The sequence below is a fragment of the Mustelus asterias genome, chromosome 19, assembly GCF_964213995.1.
Source record: "Mustelus asterias chromosome 19, sMusAst1.hap1.1, whole genome shotgun sequence".
In the NCBI taxonomy this organism is placed as follows: domain Eukaryota; kingdom Metazoa; phylum Chordata; class Chondrichthyes; order Carcharhiniformes; family Triakidae; genus Mustelus; species Mustelus asterias.
The window spans coordinates 17075266-17094264 of NC_135819.1; the positions used below are offsets into that span (position 1 = coordinate 17075266).

General features: G+C 46.6%; 1 protein-coding gene and 1 non-coding gene across 2 annotated transcripts; one reads left to right on the plus strand and one right to left on the minus strand.

The window, feature by feature from the left end:
• Positions 1-6741: 6741 nt before the first annotated feature.
• Positions 6742-9688, plus strand: LOC144507648 (zona pellucida sperm-binding protein 3-like). Its single transcript, XM_078234804.1, has 8 exons — positions 6742-7143; positions 8106-8221; positions 8309-8412; positions 8502-8679; positions 8767-8893; positions 8974-9062; positions 9145-9266; positions 9552-9688. Exons 1-8 carry the CDS (start codon positions 6742-6744, stop codon positions 9686-9688), a joined length of 1275 nt encoding a protein of 424 aa, XP_078090930.1.
• A 6775-nt stretch (positions 9689-16463) lies between these two features.
• On the minus strand, positions 16464-16661 carry LOC144508135 (U2 spliceosomal RNA). Its single transcript, XR_013500226.1, has one exon. It is a non-coding gene; the product is annotated as a U2 spliceosomal RNA (small nuclear RNA).
• Between the last annotated feature and the right edge of the window lie 2338 nt (positions 16662-18999).

Here is an 18999-nt window from a genome sequence, read left to right on the forward strand (position 1 = left end):
ACCATCCCCCACTATAATCCTGCGCTATAGGGGAAGCGGGTCCACCTACTACCTGTCTCCATTTATCCGCTGGACAGGCTGCCCTGACCAGTTGGTGTATGTCTCTTAGGTGTAATTGATGTCCTACCCAGATTGTGTCTAATTCCTCCCAGAATGTGGTGTTCGCGCTTCTGGTTTGTAATTTGCCCAGGGAAGCCATTATCTGCTGTCTTTCCCCTGGGGTAAAGGGTTTATAATTTGCCTTGGGTCGCGCTGCGGTCCCCCCTCTAGTTATGGGCGCTAAGTTATGTTCCAGCTGTTCCCACTCTCCTGAGGGTGCCGTTGGCCCTTGCTGGGTGGACTCATAAGAAGGTAGAGGATCAGTTTCTCCTCCCCCTTGCCTTTCTAAAACCTGATTTCGTTTTTCCAATTCCCTCACTTGGGATTCTAGTTCTCTAATTCTTTCTTTGTTCTCTCTCCATTTCCTTGTAGAGGCAATTGTTTGTTCAATTAGACCTGCTAACTGATGTGTTAACATTATTCCTATTTTCTTCGTTCTGTTTCTTTTTACTTTATCTATCCACTTTCTCTGCTGCTCTAAGGTTTGAGAAGTATCCCAGCCATCCTTTTGCATTCTCTTTATTAACTCCTTCCTGTCTGTCATGTAGATTTCAATCAGGGAACCTGCAGATCCCCTTTTAACTTCACTATCTGCCATTTCGCAGATTTCACTAACCCCGGCCACGATTATTCTTTCGTAAAGTGTGCTAACTACCGTAGGGACTTCACTACCCCCGGCCACTATTACTACTCTTAGCAAAGCGTGCTAACTACCATAGGGACTTCACTACCCCCGGCCACTATTGCTATTCTCACACCGTGTTTTATTGCCGTTACAGGGTTTTAAGTTATACTCACGGCTTCCACGATTACCACTTCGGCAATGTGCTTCTCCACCGGATTTCGGTTTAGGTCAGAGTTGATCAAACTCCTGTTCCGCCCCGCTTTTCACCACATTGACAGTACAGTTTCCAACTTTTCAATAACTTTCATGCAATCAGCTGGCACCTCTGCGTCTGTTCGCCACTACAGAGGGTGATGTTAAACCGACTTCTGCCCTTTTGTGCTTCACAATCCTTTAGTGCCCTTGGTGTCTCTCACTCACTTCAATTCCTGACCTTCACGTGGCAGATTTCTGCTCTTAATAGCCAGTCTAAGGCAGAGGTTTTGAGACAGGCACTACCTTGTCCTTTTGTTGATCAGCACAAATCACAGTCATTCTTATTCCTATCAGCAGTTAGTACTTATCACTATAACAAATATTATCACAAATAAACAGAACAAATGTTTCCCCCTTGTAAACCGTATTTCCTGATCCAGTCTGACTGTCACAGATTCCCGGTTGCGACCGTGGCCAATCGATCTCACCAGTAATAGGATCCTAGCCGACTACGCCAATTGTTGTGGGAAAAATCCACCAGTAGTCAGACTTCGAGATTCAGAAAATACGATTTATTAAACGGAGCTCCGTGGAGAAGGGCGCTATGTTCATAGAACACCTTTTCTCAATTGTATACCGGGAGCGGTTCAGTTTTATACCCTTTACACAATGGGTAGACCGGTGATTCGAAGATTATCACATTTACAAGTATTTAACATTTCATGAATGGGTACATTTCCCCATATTTACAAGAATACAAACAGGTATAGACATTTAGCATTTTATGAATGGGTCTATCAATGGCTAGTTTCGTCTTGTGCGGGTGCTAATCGGTTCCCTCGCATTCATATTTCCCGCCTTCCTCTAGCATTAATCTAAACTTTTTGTTTAGGGGTTTCCTTATCTTAAAGATGTTTCGACCCTTGGCTTTGGCTTCCTGAGGTGTTTGTTTGCTATGAGTCACTGTCTGTACTTTGTAAGTGGTTTGTCTGTCAGGATTCTGGCTTGACGTTATTTCTGAAAAGCGGGAGCCTGTGGCTGTTTTTCTGGCTTCTTTCCCAGTTAACCCTGTGTGTGCCAGGCAGCCATTTCAGAGTGTGCTTTCTTGTGCTGCCATTTTAAAGTGTGCCCCCCTTGTATTTTCCCCTTACAAAATGATAAACAGCATATAAAATCCACACTTTATCATCAATCAACCAATTATACAAACTATAAAACATCCTTTAAAAACTTCAAAAGAGCAAGGTTCATTATCACATTGTGTGAATAGCTTTAGCATCTTACACAAACACTGATCATATTACAACCCAAAGTACAGCTGCAATACTAATCTTAAAGAGAAAGTTCTGAAATACATTTGATTTATTATTACCTCCAGAAACTTCAGAGACATATATCCTAGATTTTATATGCTGTTTATCATTTATTTGAGATAATCCTCAAACTCCCGTGAAATAAACTGTGAACCATTATCACTAATAATCTGTTCTGCTTTACCAAAACCTGTGAAACTTCATCAAGTTTTTAAATGGCTTCTTCAGAGTGTTAGGCACCAGATCAGAAACTCCAAGGTATTTTATAACGTTAGTCTGGACCCGAACTTTTCCTTTTGAATTTGGCATTAGGTTTAGCAGAGTATGTTTCACACCAGGTATGATTCAAGTGATCCACTGGGAAGCTTTTATCAAAACAAACTTTATTTGAAGCACAGTTAGAATATAATAAAAAGAATTGGCATTACTTTTACCAATTCAAATGTTTAAACATGACAAACTATAATTCTTCACAGCTATCCATCTCTATTGTTCCAATGTGAAAAAATATCACCACAAATACATGCTTCTTCAGAGTTTGGGTGGCGCGGTGGCACAGTGGGTGGCACTGCTGCCTCACAGCGCCAGGGACCCGGGTTCCATTCATGGGGTTGGTCACTGTCTGCGCAGAGTCTGCACGTTCTCCCTGTGTCTGCGTGGGTTTCGTCCGGGTGCTCCGGTTTCCTCCCACATTCTGAAAGACGTGCTGGTTGGGTGCATTGACCCGAACAGGCGCTGGACTGTGGCGACTAGGGGAATTTCACAGTAACTTCATTGCAGTGTTAATGTAAGCCTTACTTGTGACTAATAAATAAACTTCAAACTTCAATTGGTTAGCACAAAATTGATATGTTCGCATGGGTGCTAGGTTTTTAAACATTTTAACCCATCTGAGCAAAGATCCATACAGACACCTGTCTCATATAACCACCTCCAGAGAGCGATCCCCAAACAACAGAATATAGGACCCTGGTCAGACCCCACTTGGAGTACTGTGCTCAGTTCTGGTCGCCTCATTACAGGAAGGCTGTGGAAGCCATAGACAGGGTGCAGAGGAGATTTACAAGGATGTTGCCTGGGTTGGGGGGCATGCCTTATGAGGATAGGTTGAGTGAGCTCGGCCTTTTCTCCTTGGAGAGACGAAGGATGAGGGATGACCTGATAGAGGTGTATAAGATGTTGAGAGGTATTGATCAAGTGGACAGTCAGAGGCTTTTTCCGAGGACTGAAATGGTTGCCACAAGAGGACACAGGTTTAAGGTGCTGGGCGGTAGGTACAGAGGAGATGTCAGGGGTAGGTTTTTCTCTCAGAAGGTGGTGGGTGCGTGGAATGGGTTGCCAGCAAGGGTGGTGGAGGCAGATTCGATATGGTCTTTTAAGAGACTTTTAGATAGGTACATGGAAATGAGTAAGATAGAGGGTTATAGGTAAGCCTAGTAATCGCTAAGGTAAGGACATGTTCGGCACAACTTTGTGGGCTGAAGGGCCTGTATTGTGCTGTAATTTTTCTATGTTTCTATGACAGTAAAGCTCAACAAGAGTCTCAAGTTGCTGCAGGAGAAGTGAGAGTGAACCCTCACTCATTTCAACCAGGAGATCGAGTGTTAGTGCGTAATTACACCTCGAGTGAGAAATGGGTACCAGCCATCGTTTTAGCAAAAACAGGTCCGATTTCCCACACGGTTCAAACTGACAATCAAAGCCATAGAATCATAAAATTCCTACAGTGCAGAAGGAGGCCATTCAACCCAACCAGTCTGCTCTGACTCTCTGACAGAGCATCTTAACCAGGGTCCATCCTCCTGTCCTATTCACATATTTACCCCTCCAATCCCCACAACCTGCAGACCTTTGCACTGTGGCAGGAAACGGGAGCTCCCGGAGGAAACCCACGTAGACACGGGGAGAACATACAAACTCCACACAGTCACATAAGGCTGGAATCAAACTCATGTCCTTGTCATTGTGAGGCAGCAGTGCGAACCACTGCGCCACCGTGCCACATCTGCTGACCAATTGTTATAATCTCAAACTGATTTCCCAGAATCACCTCCAGAAGTCTCAAGTTGCTGGTGCTGTGGATATCACTACGGAAGGTTTAGTTGTATCTGAGCTGATTGTGTCTCTGCTGCTTTACTGAGGGAGAAGGATATAGAATTAGTTCCAAGGGAAGAGACGTCCACTGAAATTCCAAATCATCCTTCCAGGGTCAAGGACATCCAAATCCCAGAACATTGCAAACAACCAAAGAGGAATAGACGTCTTCCTGATCACCTTTCTTATTGACGGTGTATAATGATTAATGATGCACAGTACTGCGTCCAGAGTATTATTGATCCTACGTATAACACTGGAGTCATTTGTAATCATGACCACAGAGGTAAAAGGGAGGGATGTTATATATTTAAAAATAGGGTGCAGGCTCCTTTAACAGCTGATCACATGTTTTGATAGTGATGTCATTAGGCTGTTGTTTTACTTTCAGTTTTGGAGTTGACGCAGTGCAGAGAGCAGCTCCTCAATAAAATCCATTGTGTGTTGTTTGATTCCAAGTGTGCAAACCACATTCTTTTCTTCCTGGTAAAACCCACAACCCCTAACATAGTTAGGAAATGAGAGTAATGATCCCGTGAGGATGATGCCTTCAACCCAGCCCTCATGGTGAAAGAGAAGCTGATAAACTCCATCTGATCTTTGAGTCTGAGCATTGACCCTCCATTAAATTCAATCATTGGTGGACAAGAATTGAACACAAGTGGTTTTAAAGAATGGAGGGGATAGGGAATAAGGATTTAGATCCAGGTCCACAGAGAATGGGATTGGAAAGGTCCGACAGGAGTAGATGGGATAACTATAGATAAGGAAGGAATATGGACAAAGAGAGGAGAAGACTTTGGACACTGATTGGCTTGAATTTTCTATTGAGTACAATGCTCACAATGTGCTCTGCTCTACATTGGGGAGTTCAGATACAGACTGGGTTTCCGCTTTGAGCAACACGTCCATTCCTTCCACAGACATGACCCTGAGCTTCCTGTGGTTTGTCATTTTAATCTTCCACCTTGCTGGCACTCTGACCTTTCTGTCCTTGTCCTGCGACAGTGTTGGACTGAAGCTCAACGCAAGCTGGAGGAACAGCAGCTCCTCTTTCAAATGGACTGTCAGCAGCATTCTGGACTCAGCTCTGAGTTCAACAATTTCACATCAGACTCTCCACCTTCATTCCGGCTTTTCTGCTGCTTTCATTTTGTCTCATTGCTTTCTTTATTCCTTCCTGTTACGTTCCGACAGTTGCTAGGCAACCAGTCACACCTGGAGACATCTGGGGCGCAATTGTCCCAAAGAAAAATGAAGTTTAAATTCAGTTATTAGTGTCACAAGTAGGCTTTCCTTAACTCTGCAATGAAGTTACTGTGAAAATCCCCTAGTCGCCACACTCCAGCACCTGTTCGGGCCAAGGCACACTAACCAGCAAGTCTTTCAGACTGTGGGAGGAAACCGGAGCACCCGGAGGAAACCCACGCAGACACGGGGAGAACGTGCAGACTCCGCACAGACAGTGACCCAAGCCAGGAATCGAACCAGGGTCCGTGGCGCTGTGGGGCAGCAGTGCTAACCATTGTGCCACTGTGGAAGTGTCCAACGGGCATGAATACAGTAGTTGTTGGCACCCATGTTGTGGGCGAGTTTAGTTTAATGAATTTCCGGCACTCTGTACGGCACAGAGGCCGTCAGGGGATTTATGGCGGTAGGTGTGGGGGGGCTAATCCACTCGAGAGGCGGGCAGCAGCGTGCTGAGGGTCCCACTGTGTGTGCACTGATCTCCCTGAGACACCCCTTGCCCCCGAACCCCCTGGGGGGCCTCAATGGCCTCTAGTCCCACCAGCGAGACCATCGCGCCTGGTCCCCATTGATGGGAGAGCAGACGTGATCCCCACTGGTGTGGACCCGCACTGGCAGGGTGGGAAACCTTTGCAAGCCCGGACGATTGGGTCCTGGGCTCGCTAAATAGATACAGAGCAGCTTCTGCATATTGTAATCAGCCTCAAGCTGGTCCCTGGAGCCAGGCTGCTTCAAATGGACCGGGAAGATCGCCACTGACCCCACGCTGGTCACCAATCCCGTTTGTTTCCCTCCCGCTGACATTCCCCGGTTCACTGGGCTACCCGAGCAGCGCAGCGGGCCGGGAAAATCACACACATTCCGTTTCTTCACTTTCCCCATTCCCACTGTCTTTATCTTTTGTCCCGTAAAACCTTTCATCATTTCATCTCTCCACCCTCCACCCAATCACACAGCTTCCCTTCTGTTCTTCCACAACTCTCCCCATTGGAGCCACTCCTATTGGTCCAAACAAAACAGTAATAAATCCACATGCTGTGTGATTGGTGCGAATTGTGGAGATTGGGGCTGGTTAATTGGTTCAATTGTTGTTCTTGTTTCTGGAATGATTGCTGTCAGCTGAGTGTGGGCTGTGTGTATAAAAGGTGTTGCTTGGTGCCTGAAGGGATGGTTCAGTTGTTTGGGATGATGGGGGATTTTGGAGTGAGGGTTTTCTTCCCAGTGCTGGTGTTAGTTGGAGCTGTTTGTTGCTCTGATACTTGGCAACAGTCTCTGGGCCAGAGGTTTCCATGGATAGCCAAAGCCACCCCTAGGCCTCAGACAGTCCGTCCTCCTGGCCCTCCCTTTGGTTCCCATTTCCGTGTGTCTCCAGTGCAGAGTGTGAGGGTGCAGTGTGGAGAGGACAAGCTGCTGGTCAGGGTCCAGCTGGATTTATTTGGAACCAGGCACCTGGTTAAAGCTGCTGACCTGACCCTGGGGACAGCAGGTTGTCGGCCAACCAGGATCTACTCTCAGAACCACACTGTCCTCTTTGACTATGGGCTCCATGAGTGTGGCAGCAGATTGCAGGTAATGTGAATCCTCAAACTCTGCCTCTGAGCTTGGGCTGTAGGTTGTTCCCTGCTCTTCACTCCAACACTTGGTGAGATGTCATTGATATTGAGGAGATAGCTGTCTCCTGCTTTATATACTCCAAACTAGCTTTCTATTCTGGATTGTACTTTGCTTTCACTGGTCTGTGTCTCTTTAACCCCATTGTTCTGGAAGCTTCTCTTTGCTTCCTCCAAGCTTTCCCTCTTGTTTTGAGGATTTTCAGTTTGATTTCGCCTCATTCCAATCCACTCAACTGAGGGTTGAGTTTCAGTCCAGTTTCACCCAATTGGATTGAGTCTGAATGAAATGGGAATTGAGATGGATGGGACTAAAGAGTAACTCCACACTTTCCACTTTCCCAGTCAGTGGGATAAATGGGGCTGTGATTCCAAACTGTTCTATTCCCATGCTCCAAATTACTGACAACTTGTGGCTCCTTTTCCTGTTAACTGAAGCTTTTATTGCATCACTTCCCTGTTAATTGATTCTGGTCTTGTGCTAATATCTCCTTGTCGTAAGGGCTGAGGTTGCATAGCAACACAGCTCACCAGATGAGGCCATTCGGCCCCTGCAGCCTGTTCCCCAGTCATTACAATCAGGACTGAGCTTCCCACAGCCTCCATGTTCCTGTCCTCACATGATTCCCTCAATGGCCAGAAATACATCCCTCTGTCCTGAATATCCTCAGTGAGTGACCATTCCCAGCTCTGTGGGGCTGGATGAAGAAATTCCTCATCACATTAATCCTAAATGACTGACCCCTGTCCTGAGATGACCCCCCCTAATAGACTCTCCAGCTTGGGGAAGCACCCTCTTCACACTTACCCTGTCAATCCCCCTGAAGAATTGTTTTAATGGGATGAGTTCCTTGTTAACCCCTGGTGTAGAACATTCTCATTTCAGATCAGTTCTTCATTCCTTAAGCTGCTGTCTTTCAGATGACTGGAGATTTCCTGATCTACAGCACCCACCTGACCCACAGCCCAGAGTATCATGGATCTGTTATTGTGAGAACCAATGGAGCTGTCGTCCCCATTGAGTGTCGTTATTTTAGGTGAGAATCTTTACTTGATTGTCAATAAGATCTCCAGCTGCTAGTGACCTCTGACCTTGTCCTAAAATGGCTCCACTGTCTTTCCAGGAAGGGCAATGTGAGCAGTAACCCCATCAAGCCCACCTGGATCCCATTCAGCTCCACCAGATCTGGAGAAGGGCATCTGTCATTCTCACTGCGCCTAATGAATGGTATGTGATGGGTGGATGGTGTGATTTCCTGTCCTCACTCACTGGGAGTTACACCCACTGTCTCCAACCCTTGTCCTCTTGTACTTCAGGTGACTGGCTTACAGAGCGCACTTCGACTGTCTACTACCTGGGTGAACTCATTCACATTGAGGCCTCTGTTTCAATGAGCAACCACATGGCCCTGAAGCTCTACATTGACCGCTGTGTAGCTACATTGAGGCCAGACCCGGACTCCAGCCCGAGATACAGCATCATTGACTACAATGGGTAAGGAGCTCTCTGCTTTCTCCAGCTGCTCCCATCTCAATGGTGTCTCTGGATTCACTACTTGTCCCTTTTTCCATCTTTCTTCAGTTGCCTCCTGGACAGCAAAGCTGAGGACTCCTTTTCAACCTTTGTGTTGCCAGGAGAGGAGCGGGAGCCGGACAAGCTCCGCTTTGACCTGGATGCCTTCCGTTTCTTTGGAGATGAGCGTTCCTTGGTAAGTGGAAGCTGATCATTGGGGTCTCCATGTTGGGAGGGAGTCACTGAATAACCACTTGTGTTGAATGTGTCCCTCAGATTTTCATCACCTGTCACTTGAAAGTTGTTCCAGTGGACTGGAGAGATTCCAGGAACAAAGCTTGTACTTGGCAGAAGATGCAGAATGTGTAAGTTCTCCCTCAGGGATGTGTTTGTGTGGAGAAGTGATGCACAACCTGGTGGATTGACTGACTGAATTCTCTTGTTTAGCTGGAGCCCATTGGAGGAATCGAGCTTTGACATTTGTGCCTGTTGCCATGTGGGGAACTGTGGGGCCACAAGGGATTTGGGATTTGGATCCAGAGGAAGGAGAGATCGTGCAGCTGAAGCTGGTAGGACATTGATCCTCTAAATGTGGGAGCTTCCCCCTTTCCCCTCTCTAACTGGAATGGTTGATATTGCAGAGAGTGAAGTTGGATTGAAGCGGGAGGCTGAGGCCTCACTTGGACCCCTGCTCATTCTGGATACTGATGTGACCAACCTGGCAACAGCCTCCCTGAATGGGGCTGAGGGAAGGATACAGGAGAGGTCTCCAGGGGGTGAGTTGGCTGGCTGCTGGTTTCCATTTCCCCCTCAGTGTTAGCGTCACTAACCATTGGTTTCTCATTGCTTTGTAGGTGTGGAGTCTGGGGTGGTCCTGATTGTGACCCTGACTGTGACAGCTGTCTCTCTGATCTCTGCTTCATTGATCACCTTGTTCCTGTACAGGAAACACAAACAAACTCTGTTCAACCAGTCATCAAATGATCAATAAAGCACTGACTCCTTGTTTCTAGTGTCTGGGAGCTGATTGGTCAATACATCCACCATGTTAGTTCAATGGCTCCATGGGACTGTTGGCTGGGGTGAGCCAATCCCAGCACAGAGCTGGGCCTCCTGAATGATTGGTTTACTGAGGATTGAGAGAAACACTAACTCTCTGGATTTGATGGGGCTGCTGCTGGTTTTCTTGCCGTTTCAGAGCCCAGTGTGGGGGAGGGGGGGTGTGATCAGGTCTGGGGTTCTCCTTGAGCTGAGCCTGGCTGCTGGGGCTGCCTCCTTCTCTCCCATGGTGATGCTCACCCCCTGGAGAGGGGCAGACTGTGTATTGGAATGTTTGGGCTTTGCTGGACCCAGTGGGTGTTGCCCACATGGCAAACAGGATGTGAATTTGATCAGAATCATTCTGCATTTGTTCAAGTTGTCTGATTTGGTCATTGCCTCTGTGATTAGCCAGTTGACTAAGGCCTGTCTATTGTGGGGAATAGTGAATCTGTGGCTCAAACAGAAGGTGATCTGAGAGCCAGTGTGGCTTTCAGTGGATGGGACTGAACTGTCCTTCATTGGAGGTCACAGTGAGGTTTCTGTATGGACTGCCAGAATCTCAACCTTGTCCAGGACAGATCAGCTCATTGATTGACATCCCTGCACCCCTGACACACAGTGGCAGCAGTTTGTACCATTTGATAAGATGCATTGCAAGTCACAAAGGTTCCTTGGACAGCACCTTCCAAACTCTCAATCACGAAACAGATCAAGGCAGCATTCGTGTGGGAACACATCAGCAGGAATTTCTTCCAAGTCACCCACCATCCTGACCTGGAAATATATCACTATTTCTTGCATCTTAATTCTGCATCTCCATGTATCAGCACTGTGGGTGTACCTACACCACATGAACTGCAGTTTAAGGCTGTTACCCACCAGTGCAATTGTGGATGAGCCATGAATGTTGAACTAGCTAGTGACCCCACATTGTGTAAATGATATAAAAGATAACTACCTTTTCTCTAATGGGAACATTCATGTACCAGAAATGTTGGAGAGTACAAGATTTGGTGAGGGAAGAACTGCAGGAGATCAGTATTCATAGAGGAATGGTGCTGGGAACATTGGGATTCACAGTGGATAAATCCCCAGGGCCTGATCATCTACATCCCAGAGTACTTGAGGAAGTGGCTCTAGAAATAGTGGATGCATTGGTGGTCACCCAGGATTCTATCATCTCGGAACACTCCCTGCTGATTGGAGGGTCACTAATGCCACTCCAGTGTTCAAAAAGGAGGTAGAGAGAGCAGGGATTTATAGATCAGTCAGCTTAACTTTATTTATTGTCACATGTATTAGCATATAGTGAAAAGCATTTTTTTGCATGCTATACAGACAGCATACTGTTCACAGAACTAAAGTGCAGAATGTAGCATCAGTCGTAGTTAAGGTATAGAGAGATCAACTTAATGCAGGGTAGGTCCATTCAAAAGTCAGCTGGAAAGAAGCTGTTCTTGATTGGTACGTCACCTCAGACTTGTATCTTTTTCCGAATGGAATAGAATGTCTGGGGTGTGTGGGGTCCTTAATTATGCTGGCTGTTTTGCCAAGGCAGTGCAAAGTGTAGACGGGGTCAATGGATGGGAGGTTGGTTTGAGCGATGGATTGGGCTACATTCACAACCTTGTATTTGTTGCAGTCATGAGCAGAGCAGGAGCTATACCAAGCTGTGATGCACCATAGAAAGCGTTCTTTCTGGTTGTATCTGTCAAGGTTGGTGAGTTGTAGCTGACATGTCAAATTTCCTTCATCTTCTGAGGCATCAGTGGACTTTGTAACTAGTGTTGGCATGGGAGGCTGCTGGAGATATGGACATGTAAACTTGAAGCTCCTGACCCTTTTCTACTTTGTCCTTGTTGATGTAGACAGGGACATGTCCTCTATGCTTCCTGAAGCCAATGGCAATCCTCTGTTTTGTTGACATTGAGGGAGAGATTACATCAGTTAGTGGAGCATTTAGAAAGCATTGGCAGGATCAGACAGTCAGCATGGATTTATGAAGGGGAAGTCATGCTTCACAAATCTATTGGAATTCTTTGAAGATGGAACTAGTAGAGTTGACGAGGGGGAGCCAGACGATGTGGTAGGTTTGGCCTTTCAGAAAGTGCTACACAAAGTTCTACATAAGAGATTATCATGTGGGATTGAGGGAAGTGTATTGAGATGGATGGAAAACTGGTTGGTAGATAGGAAACAACAGGAATTAATGGGGCCTTTTCAAATTGGCAGACAGTAACTAGTGGGGTGCCATGGGTCTGTGCTGAGACCTCAGCTCTTCACTATATATATATAGATTTGAATGAGGGAACAAAATGTAACATCTCAAAGTTTGCAGATGCTACCAAGTTGGGTGGGAGGGTGAACTGTGAGGATGCAGAGATCCTTCAGAATCCTTTAGATTGGTGGAGTAGTGGATGAGGTGGAGGGCTGTTGTAGGCTGCAAAGAGACATAGATAGGATGCAAAGCTGGGCTGAAAAATGGCAAATGGAGTTTAACCCTGATAAATGTGAGGTGATTCATTTTGGTAGGACTAATTTAAATGTGGATTACAGGGTCAAAGGTAGGGTTCTGAAGACTGTAGGAACAGATCTTGGGGTCCATATCCACAGATATCTCAAGGTTGCCACTCGAGTGGATAGAGCTGTGAAGAAGGCCTATAGTGTGTTAGCTTTTATTAACAGGGGGTTGGAGTTTAAGAGCCATGGGGTTATGCTGCAACTGTACAGGACCTTGGTGAGACCACATTCGGAATATTGTGTGCAGTTCTGGTCACCTCACTATAAGAAGGATGTGGAAGCGCTGGAAAGAGTGCAGAGGAGATTTACCAGGATGTTGCCTGGTTTGGAGGGTAGGTCTTATGAGGAAAGGTTGAGGGAGCTCAGGCTGTTCTCTCTGGAGCGGAGGAGGCTGAGGGGAGACTTAATAGAGGTTTATAAAATGATGAAGGGGATAGATAGTGAATGTTCAAAGACTATTTCCTCGGGTGGATGGAGCTATTACAAGGGGGCATAACTATAGGGTTCATGGTGGGAGATATAGGAAGGATATCAGGGGTAGGTTCTTTACGCAGAGAGTGGTTGGGGTGTGGAATAGACTGCCTGCAGTGATAGTGGAGTCAGACACTTTAGGAACATTTAAGCGGTTATTGGATAGGCACTTGGAGCACACCAGGATGATAGGGAGTGGGATAGCTTGATCTTGGTTTCAGATAAAGCTTGGCACAACATCATGGGCCGAAGGGCCTGTTCTGTGCTGTACTGTTCTATGTTCTAGAATGATCTGGACAGGTTGGATGAGTGGGCAAATCAATGGCAGATGCAGTATAATTTGGATTAATGTGGGGGTATTCACTTTAGAAGCAAAAACAAGGCAGCAGATTACTACCTGAATGGCTGTAAATTGGGAGAGGGGAGTGTGCAGTGGGACCTGGGTCTCCTTGTGCACCAGTCACTGAAGGTAAGCATGCAGGTGCAGCAGGTGGTAAAGAAGGCAAATGATATGTTGGCCTTCATTGTGAGGTTTCAAATAGAGGACCAGGGATGTGTTGCAATGATACAGGACCTTGGTGAGGCCACAGCTAGAATATTGTGGTGTTTTTGGTCTCCTTTTCTGAGGAAGGGTGATCTTGCTCTTGAGGGAGTGCAGTGAAGGTTTACCAGACTGATTCTGGGGATGGTGGGATTGATGTATGAGGAGAGATTGACTAGGGTTGGGACTGTTTTCACTGAGTTCAGATGAATGAGGAGACTTATAAAATTCTGACAGGGTAGATGCAGGGAGGATGTTTCCAATGGTGGGGGAGTCCAGAACCAGGGGTCACAGTCTGAGGATTCAGGATAGACCATTTAGGACACAGGTGAGGAGACATTTCTTCACCCAAAGAGTGGTGAGCTGTGGAATTCATTACCACAGGAAGTAGCTGATGAAAAACATGGAATGTGTTCAAGAGGCAGCTGGATATAGCACTTGGGAGCAAATGGGGAGAAAGCAGGATTAGGCTATTGAGTTGGATCAGCCATGATCCTGATGGATGGTCGAGGAGGCTTGAAGGGCCAAATGGCCTCCTGCTCCTATCTTCTAGTTTGATGTTAACACATAACAGATATAAAGTTGCCATGTTCCTTGAGCCTGTTGACCTGTATTCTAGCATCCTAAAACAAGTGGCTGCACAGAGTTTGTGAGTTCTAATCTTCCCAAATACACACTTCAGGCAAATGTAACTCTCCTATCCTGGAAAGGATGGAGACAGATCAGGAAATCTTGGACCAGTTAGCCTCCCTTCTGTCATTAAGGAAAATGCTGCAATCCATGACTCAGGAAGTTTAGAGAATTAAAATATAATCAGGCAGAGTCCAGATGGCTTTGTGGAAAGTAAAATGTGTTTGACAAATGTTAAAAGTTAATTTATTAGCCACAAGTAGACTGACTTTTACGCTGCACTGAATTTACTGAAAATCCCCCAGTCACCACACTCTGGCACCTATTCGGGTATACTGAGGGAGAATGTAGAATGGCCAATGCACCTAACCAGCATGTCTTTGGACTGTGGGAGGAAACCCACGCAGACAGGGAGAATGTGCATACTCTGCACAGGCATTGACCCAAGCCAGGTCCCTGGCACTGAGGCAGTAGTACTAACCACTGTGCCACCATGCTGCTCCTGGCACGGTGTAAATTTTAATGTTGTAAATTATTGGAGGATGTAACCAGGGTGGATAAAGGACTCTGTAGATGTGGTGTATTTAAATTTCTAATAGACATTTGATCAGGTGTGAAGTGAGTTCACAAGTTAACAGTTTCTAATATTTAGGAGCAGTAATTAAACAGGGATAGTTTTGTGTAACTGAAGGAAACAGAGCCAGGATAAAATCACAATACTGCAATCTGAAACAAACAATGCTGGAAAATCACAGCAGGTCTGACTGTCTATGGAGTGAGAATAGAGCTAATGTTTCAAGTCTGGATGACCCTTTATCAGATCCAGGGTAATTAGCTCATGTTCAAATTGACAAACTGTAACTAAAGGAGTGCCTCAGGAATCTGTGCTGTTCTCCACTATTTACAATCTGTTTGAAAGACTTGGATGAAGGGAGTGAGTTTATTGAAGCTAAATTTGATCCAAAGATAGACTGGAAAGCAGGTTGTGAGGGCACTCGGTCTCTGTAAAGGGTGAGAGATTGGTTAAGTGAGTCAGCAAAGATTTAGCAGATGGAGTGAAAGGTGAGGTCACTTTGGCAGGAAGCGCAGAATGTTCCAGACAGGAGAGAGACAAACTGAACTCCTTTCTTTATCTTGCCCTCTGTCTGTTAGTACAGGTGCTTCAGTTCCTGAACAAGAATGTGGCGCCTTTCCCCAAAACCTTCTGTTTGGGAAATCAGTTTGAAAGTGACTCTCAGCAAACTCCTCTGTTTAGGATTAAATCAGAAATAGTGGGAATTTTCCATTCCGGTTTCCAAGAAAATTCCAGCACAGGAACAGGCCCTTCAGACCTCCAAGCCTGCACTGACCATGCTGCCCATCTGAACTGAAGCCCCCTCTTCCGGGCACCATATCCCTCTTTCCATCCTATTCATGTATTTGTCAAGGCGCCCCTTACAATAGTGACTTATCTGCTTCTACTACCTCCCCTGGCAGCGGGTTCCAGGCACCCACCACCCTCTGTATTTAAAAAAAAACTTGCCTCATACACCGCAAAGTTTGCCCCTCGCACCTTAAACCTGTGCCCCCTACTAAGTGACTCTTCCAAATTGGGGAAAAAGCTTCTGACTATCCACTCTGTCCATGCCCCTCATAATCTTGTAGACTTCTATCAGGTTGCTCCCTCAACTTCCATCGTTCCAGTGAGAACAAACAAAGCTTCTCTGCTCTCCTCATAGCTAATGCCCTCTACCAGGCAACATCCTGGTAAATCATTTCTGTACCCTCTCCAATGCCTCCATATCCTGCTGGTAGTGTGGTGACCAGAATTGTACACAATATTCCTAATGAGGCCTAACTCAGGTTCTGTACAGCTGCAGCATAACCTGCCAACTTTTATACTCCATGCCCTGACTGATGAAGTCAAGCATGCCATGTGCCTTCTCGATTACCTTATCCACCTGTATTGCTACTTTCAGTGATTGGTGGACATGTTCACCCAGATCTCTCTACCTGTCAAGACTCGAAGGGTTCTACCATTTACTGTATAATTCCGACATGCATTGGACCTCCCAAAATGCATGACCTCATTTGTCCGTGGCAGGAAATGCAGGGAGAAGACCCAAAATGGCTTTATGTTCTTGGGATTTTCCCACTCGATTGTCCCCATGGAGGACATGATGGGAACCCTGACTTTAAAAGTTGGATATGTTGGAAACCTACCAGCATGACCTCGTGGGACCCACCTCTTGGTTTAGTTTGACAATTCCTTTAAAGTTGGTGATGCAGCAAGATGGGATTGGTTTCCAGAGACTTGGTCCACTCTACAGGCAATTGCTGGAATCTTCCAGAGAACTAACCTTTGAGGAGCTTTAGACATGGGGCAGGATTTGTTGTCAGCCGAGAGTCCTGCTTTGGTGTTGACAGAATGGATGTTAACAGTCGACTGCTGCAGGAGCAGCAATACAGAGGAGGAGCCATTGCAGTGACAATGCAGCAGTGGGCACAGTGTGCGTGCCCTGCCCCTGATACCAGCTGGCCACAGGCCAGGGTTGCCACATGTTCTGCTTTTGACACCCTAATGGGGGGCTGCACTGTTCCTGGAGGCACTGCAAGACCAGGCGATGCATGAGGTGGAGGGAGAAACCTTCCCACTGCCCAGTCTGAAAAATCCATGAAATAATTGGTCCCCAGATTGGGAGGGGATGTATCAGATATTAAACTGATAACAGATTGTGTTTGGGGAAAAATACACTTGATTCATCAAATATGGGAAAGGCAGTGGGTCTGAGATAAACACTGACTCGATAGCGATGGGGGTGAGGGGTAATGTTGGGGATTGGGATGGAATGCCGGAGTGATGAATGACAGAACGCATGACGGTACAAAGGGATCAGCCGTTCCAAATGGAGATGAGGAGGAATTTCTTCTCTCAGACCGTGGTGAATCTTTGAAATTCTCCATCCCAGAGTGCAGTGGAGACTGTCATTGAATCTACTCGGGACTGAGTCAGACACATTCTAGAACAAGAGGAGTGGCACGGCTTGTGGGGAACAGGGAGGAAAGTGGATTTCAGACCAGGATCAGATCAGCTCCAACCTTCCTGAGGGACAGAACAGCCTTGAGGGGCCTTGTGCTCAACTCCTGCTCCTAATACTGACCTTCCATTGAGCAGCAAGAGGAACATCAGAAAAACACAGCTAGCAGGAGTGGGGTTTGAACCCCCACACACACGTCCATTGGATCTTCAGTCCAACACCTTAACCACTCGACCATCGTGGTACATTAAACAGCAGCAATAAAATGACAATAGTGACTACAGTTTAAAAATGAATTCATCGACTGTGAAGCCCTCGAGAGGGGCTGGAATTCTGAAGCCCTGAATTGGAATGTGGTATAATTGGCCAATAATGAATGTCTGTGTTTTAGTGTAATTAATTTGATGGTTAAATGAAAAGACATTTGAATCCAGTTCACTGTGGTTCTGATTGTGTGTTTCTCTCCATCTTTCTCCCTGAATAAGAGAAATGGGGGAAGAGAGGAAAGAGATAGACAGAGAGAAAGGGTGAGTGCGGAGAAACAGAGGGGGGAGCGAGTGTAAAACAGAACATACATATGAATGAGGAACAGGAGGAGGCCTTTCGGCCCCTTGAGCCTGCTTCCCCCATCCAATCGAGCCTGCACCCACAGTAACTGCCACTGAAGGTGCGCTTATCCCATTTTCCTCCATTGGTCCCATATCCGTGAATGTTATGATATTTCAAGTGCTCATCCAAATATTTTTTTAAGGGTGTAACGTTTCCAGCCTCAAGTATCTTCCCAGGCAGCGCATTCCAGATTCCCACCTCTGGGTGAGTTTTGTTTTCCCAAATCCCCTCTGATTCCCCTGCCCCTTACCCTAAAACTATGCCCCCTTGTGATTGGCCCCTCAACCAAGGGGAACAGCTGCTCCCTACTCATGCTGTCCACACCTCTCATAATCTTATTCATCTCAATCATTTCCCCCCTCAGCCTTCTCTGCTCCAGAGAAAACAATCCAAGTCTATCCAGTCTCTCCTTATAGCTCAAATGCTCCATCCCAGGCAACATCCTGGTGAACCTCCTCTGTACCCCCTCTCGTGCAATCACTTCCTTCCTGAAGTGAGGTGGTCAGAACTGCACACAGTACTCCAGCTGTGGTCGAGCCAACATTCTGTACGGCTCCAACATTATATCCCTGCTCTTATACTCATGATGTGGATGTCTTGGCACTCTACACCAGCATCCCCCACGATGATGGCATTGCTGCAACTGCCTCAGTACTCAATGCCAACAACTGCCAGTTTTCAGATGCAATTTTACAACTCATCCGCTTCATCCTGGATCACAATGTCTTCACCCTCAACAAGCAGTTCTTCATCCAGACACACGGAACAGCCATGGGGACCAAATTCGCACCTTAATATGCCAACATCTTCATGCACAGGTTCAAACAAGACTTCTTCACCGCACAGGACCTTCAACTGATGCTCTACACTCGATACATCGATGATATTTTCTTCCTTTGGACTCATGGTGAACAATCACTGAAACAACTATATGATGACATAAACAAGTCCCATCCCACCATCAGACTCACCATGGACTACTCTCTGGAATCGGTTGCATTCTTGGACACACGCATCTCCATTAAGGACGGTCACCTCAGCACCTCACTGTACCGCAAGCTCACGGATAACCTCACGATGCTCCACTTCTCCAGCTTCCACCCGAAACACGTTAAAGAAGCCATCCCCTACGGACAAGCCTTCCGCATACACAGGATCTGCTCAGATGAGGAGGATCGCAACAGCCACCTCCAGACGCTGAAAGGTGCCCTCACAAGAACAGGATATGGCGCTGGACTCATCGACAGTTCCGACGTGCCACAGCGAAAAACCGCACCAACCTCCTCAGAAGACAAACACGGGACACGGTGGACAGAGTACCCTTCGTCGTCCAGTACTTCCCCGGAGCGGAGAAGCTACGACATCTCCTCTGGAGCCTTCAACATGTCATTGATGGAGACGAACATCTCGCCAAGGCCATCCCCACACCCCCACTTCTTGCCTTCAAACAACCACACGACCTCAAACAGACCA

Coding starts and splice junctions, on each gene's coding strand:
- LOC144507648 (XM_078234804.1), top strand. CDS start 6,742: ATGGTTCAGTTGTTTGGGATGATGGGGGATTTTGGAGTGAGGGTTTTC. Junction 8,222..8,308: donor ATTGAGTGTCGTTATTTTAG/GTGAGAATCTTT, acceptor CTGTCTTTCCAG/GAAGGGCAATGTGAGCAGTA. Junction 9,063..9,144: donor TGGCAGAAGATGCAGAATGT/GTAAGTTCTCCC, acceptor TCTCTTGTTTAG/CTGGAGCCCATTGGAGGAAT.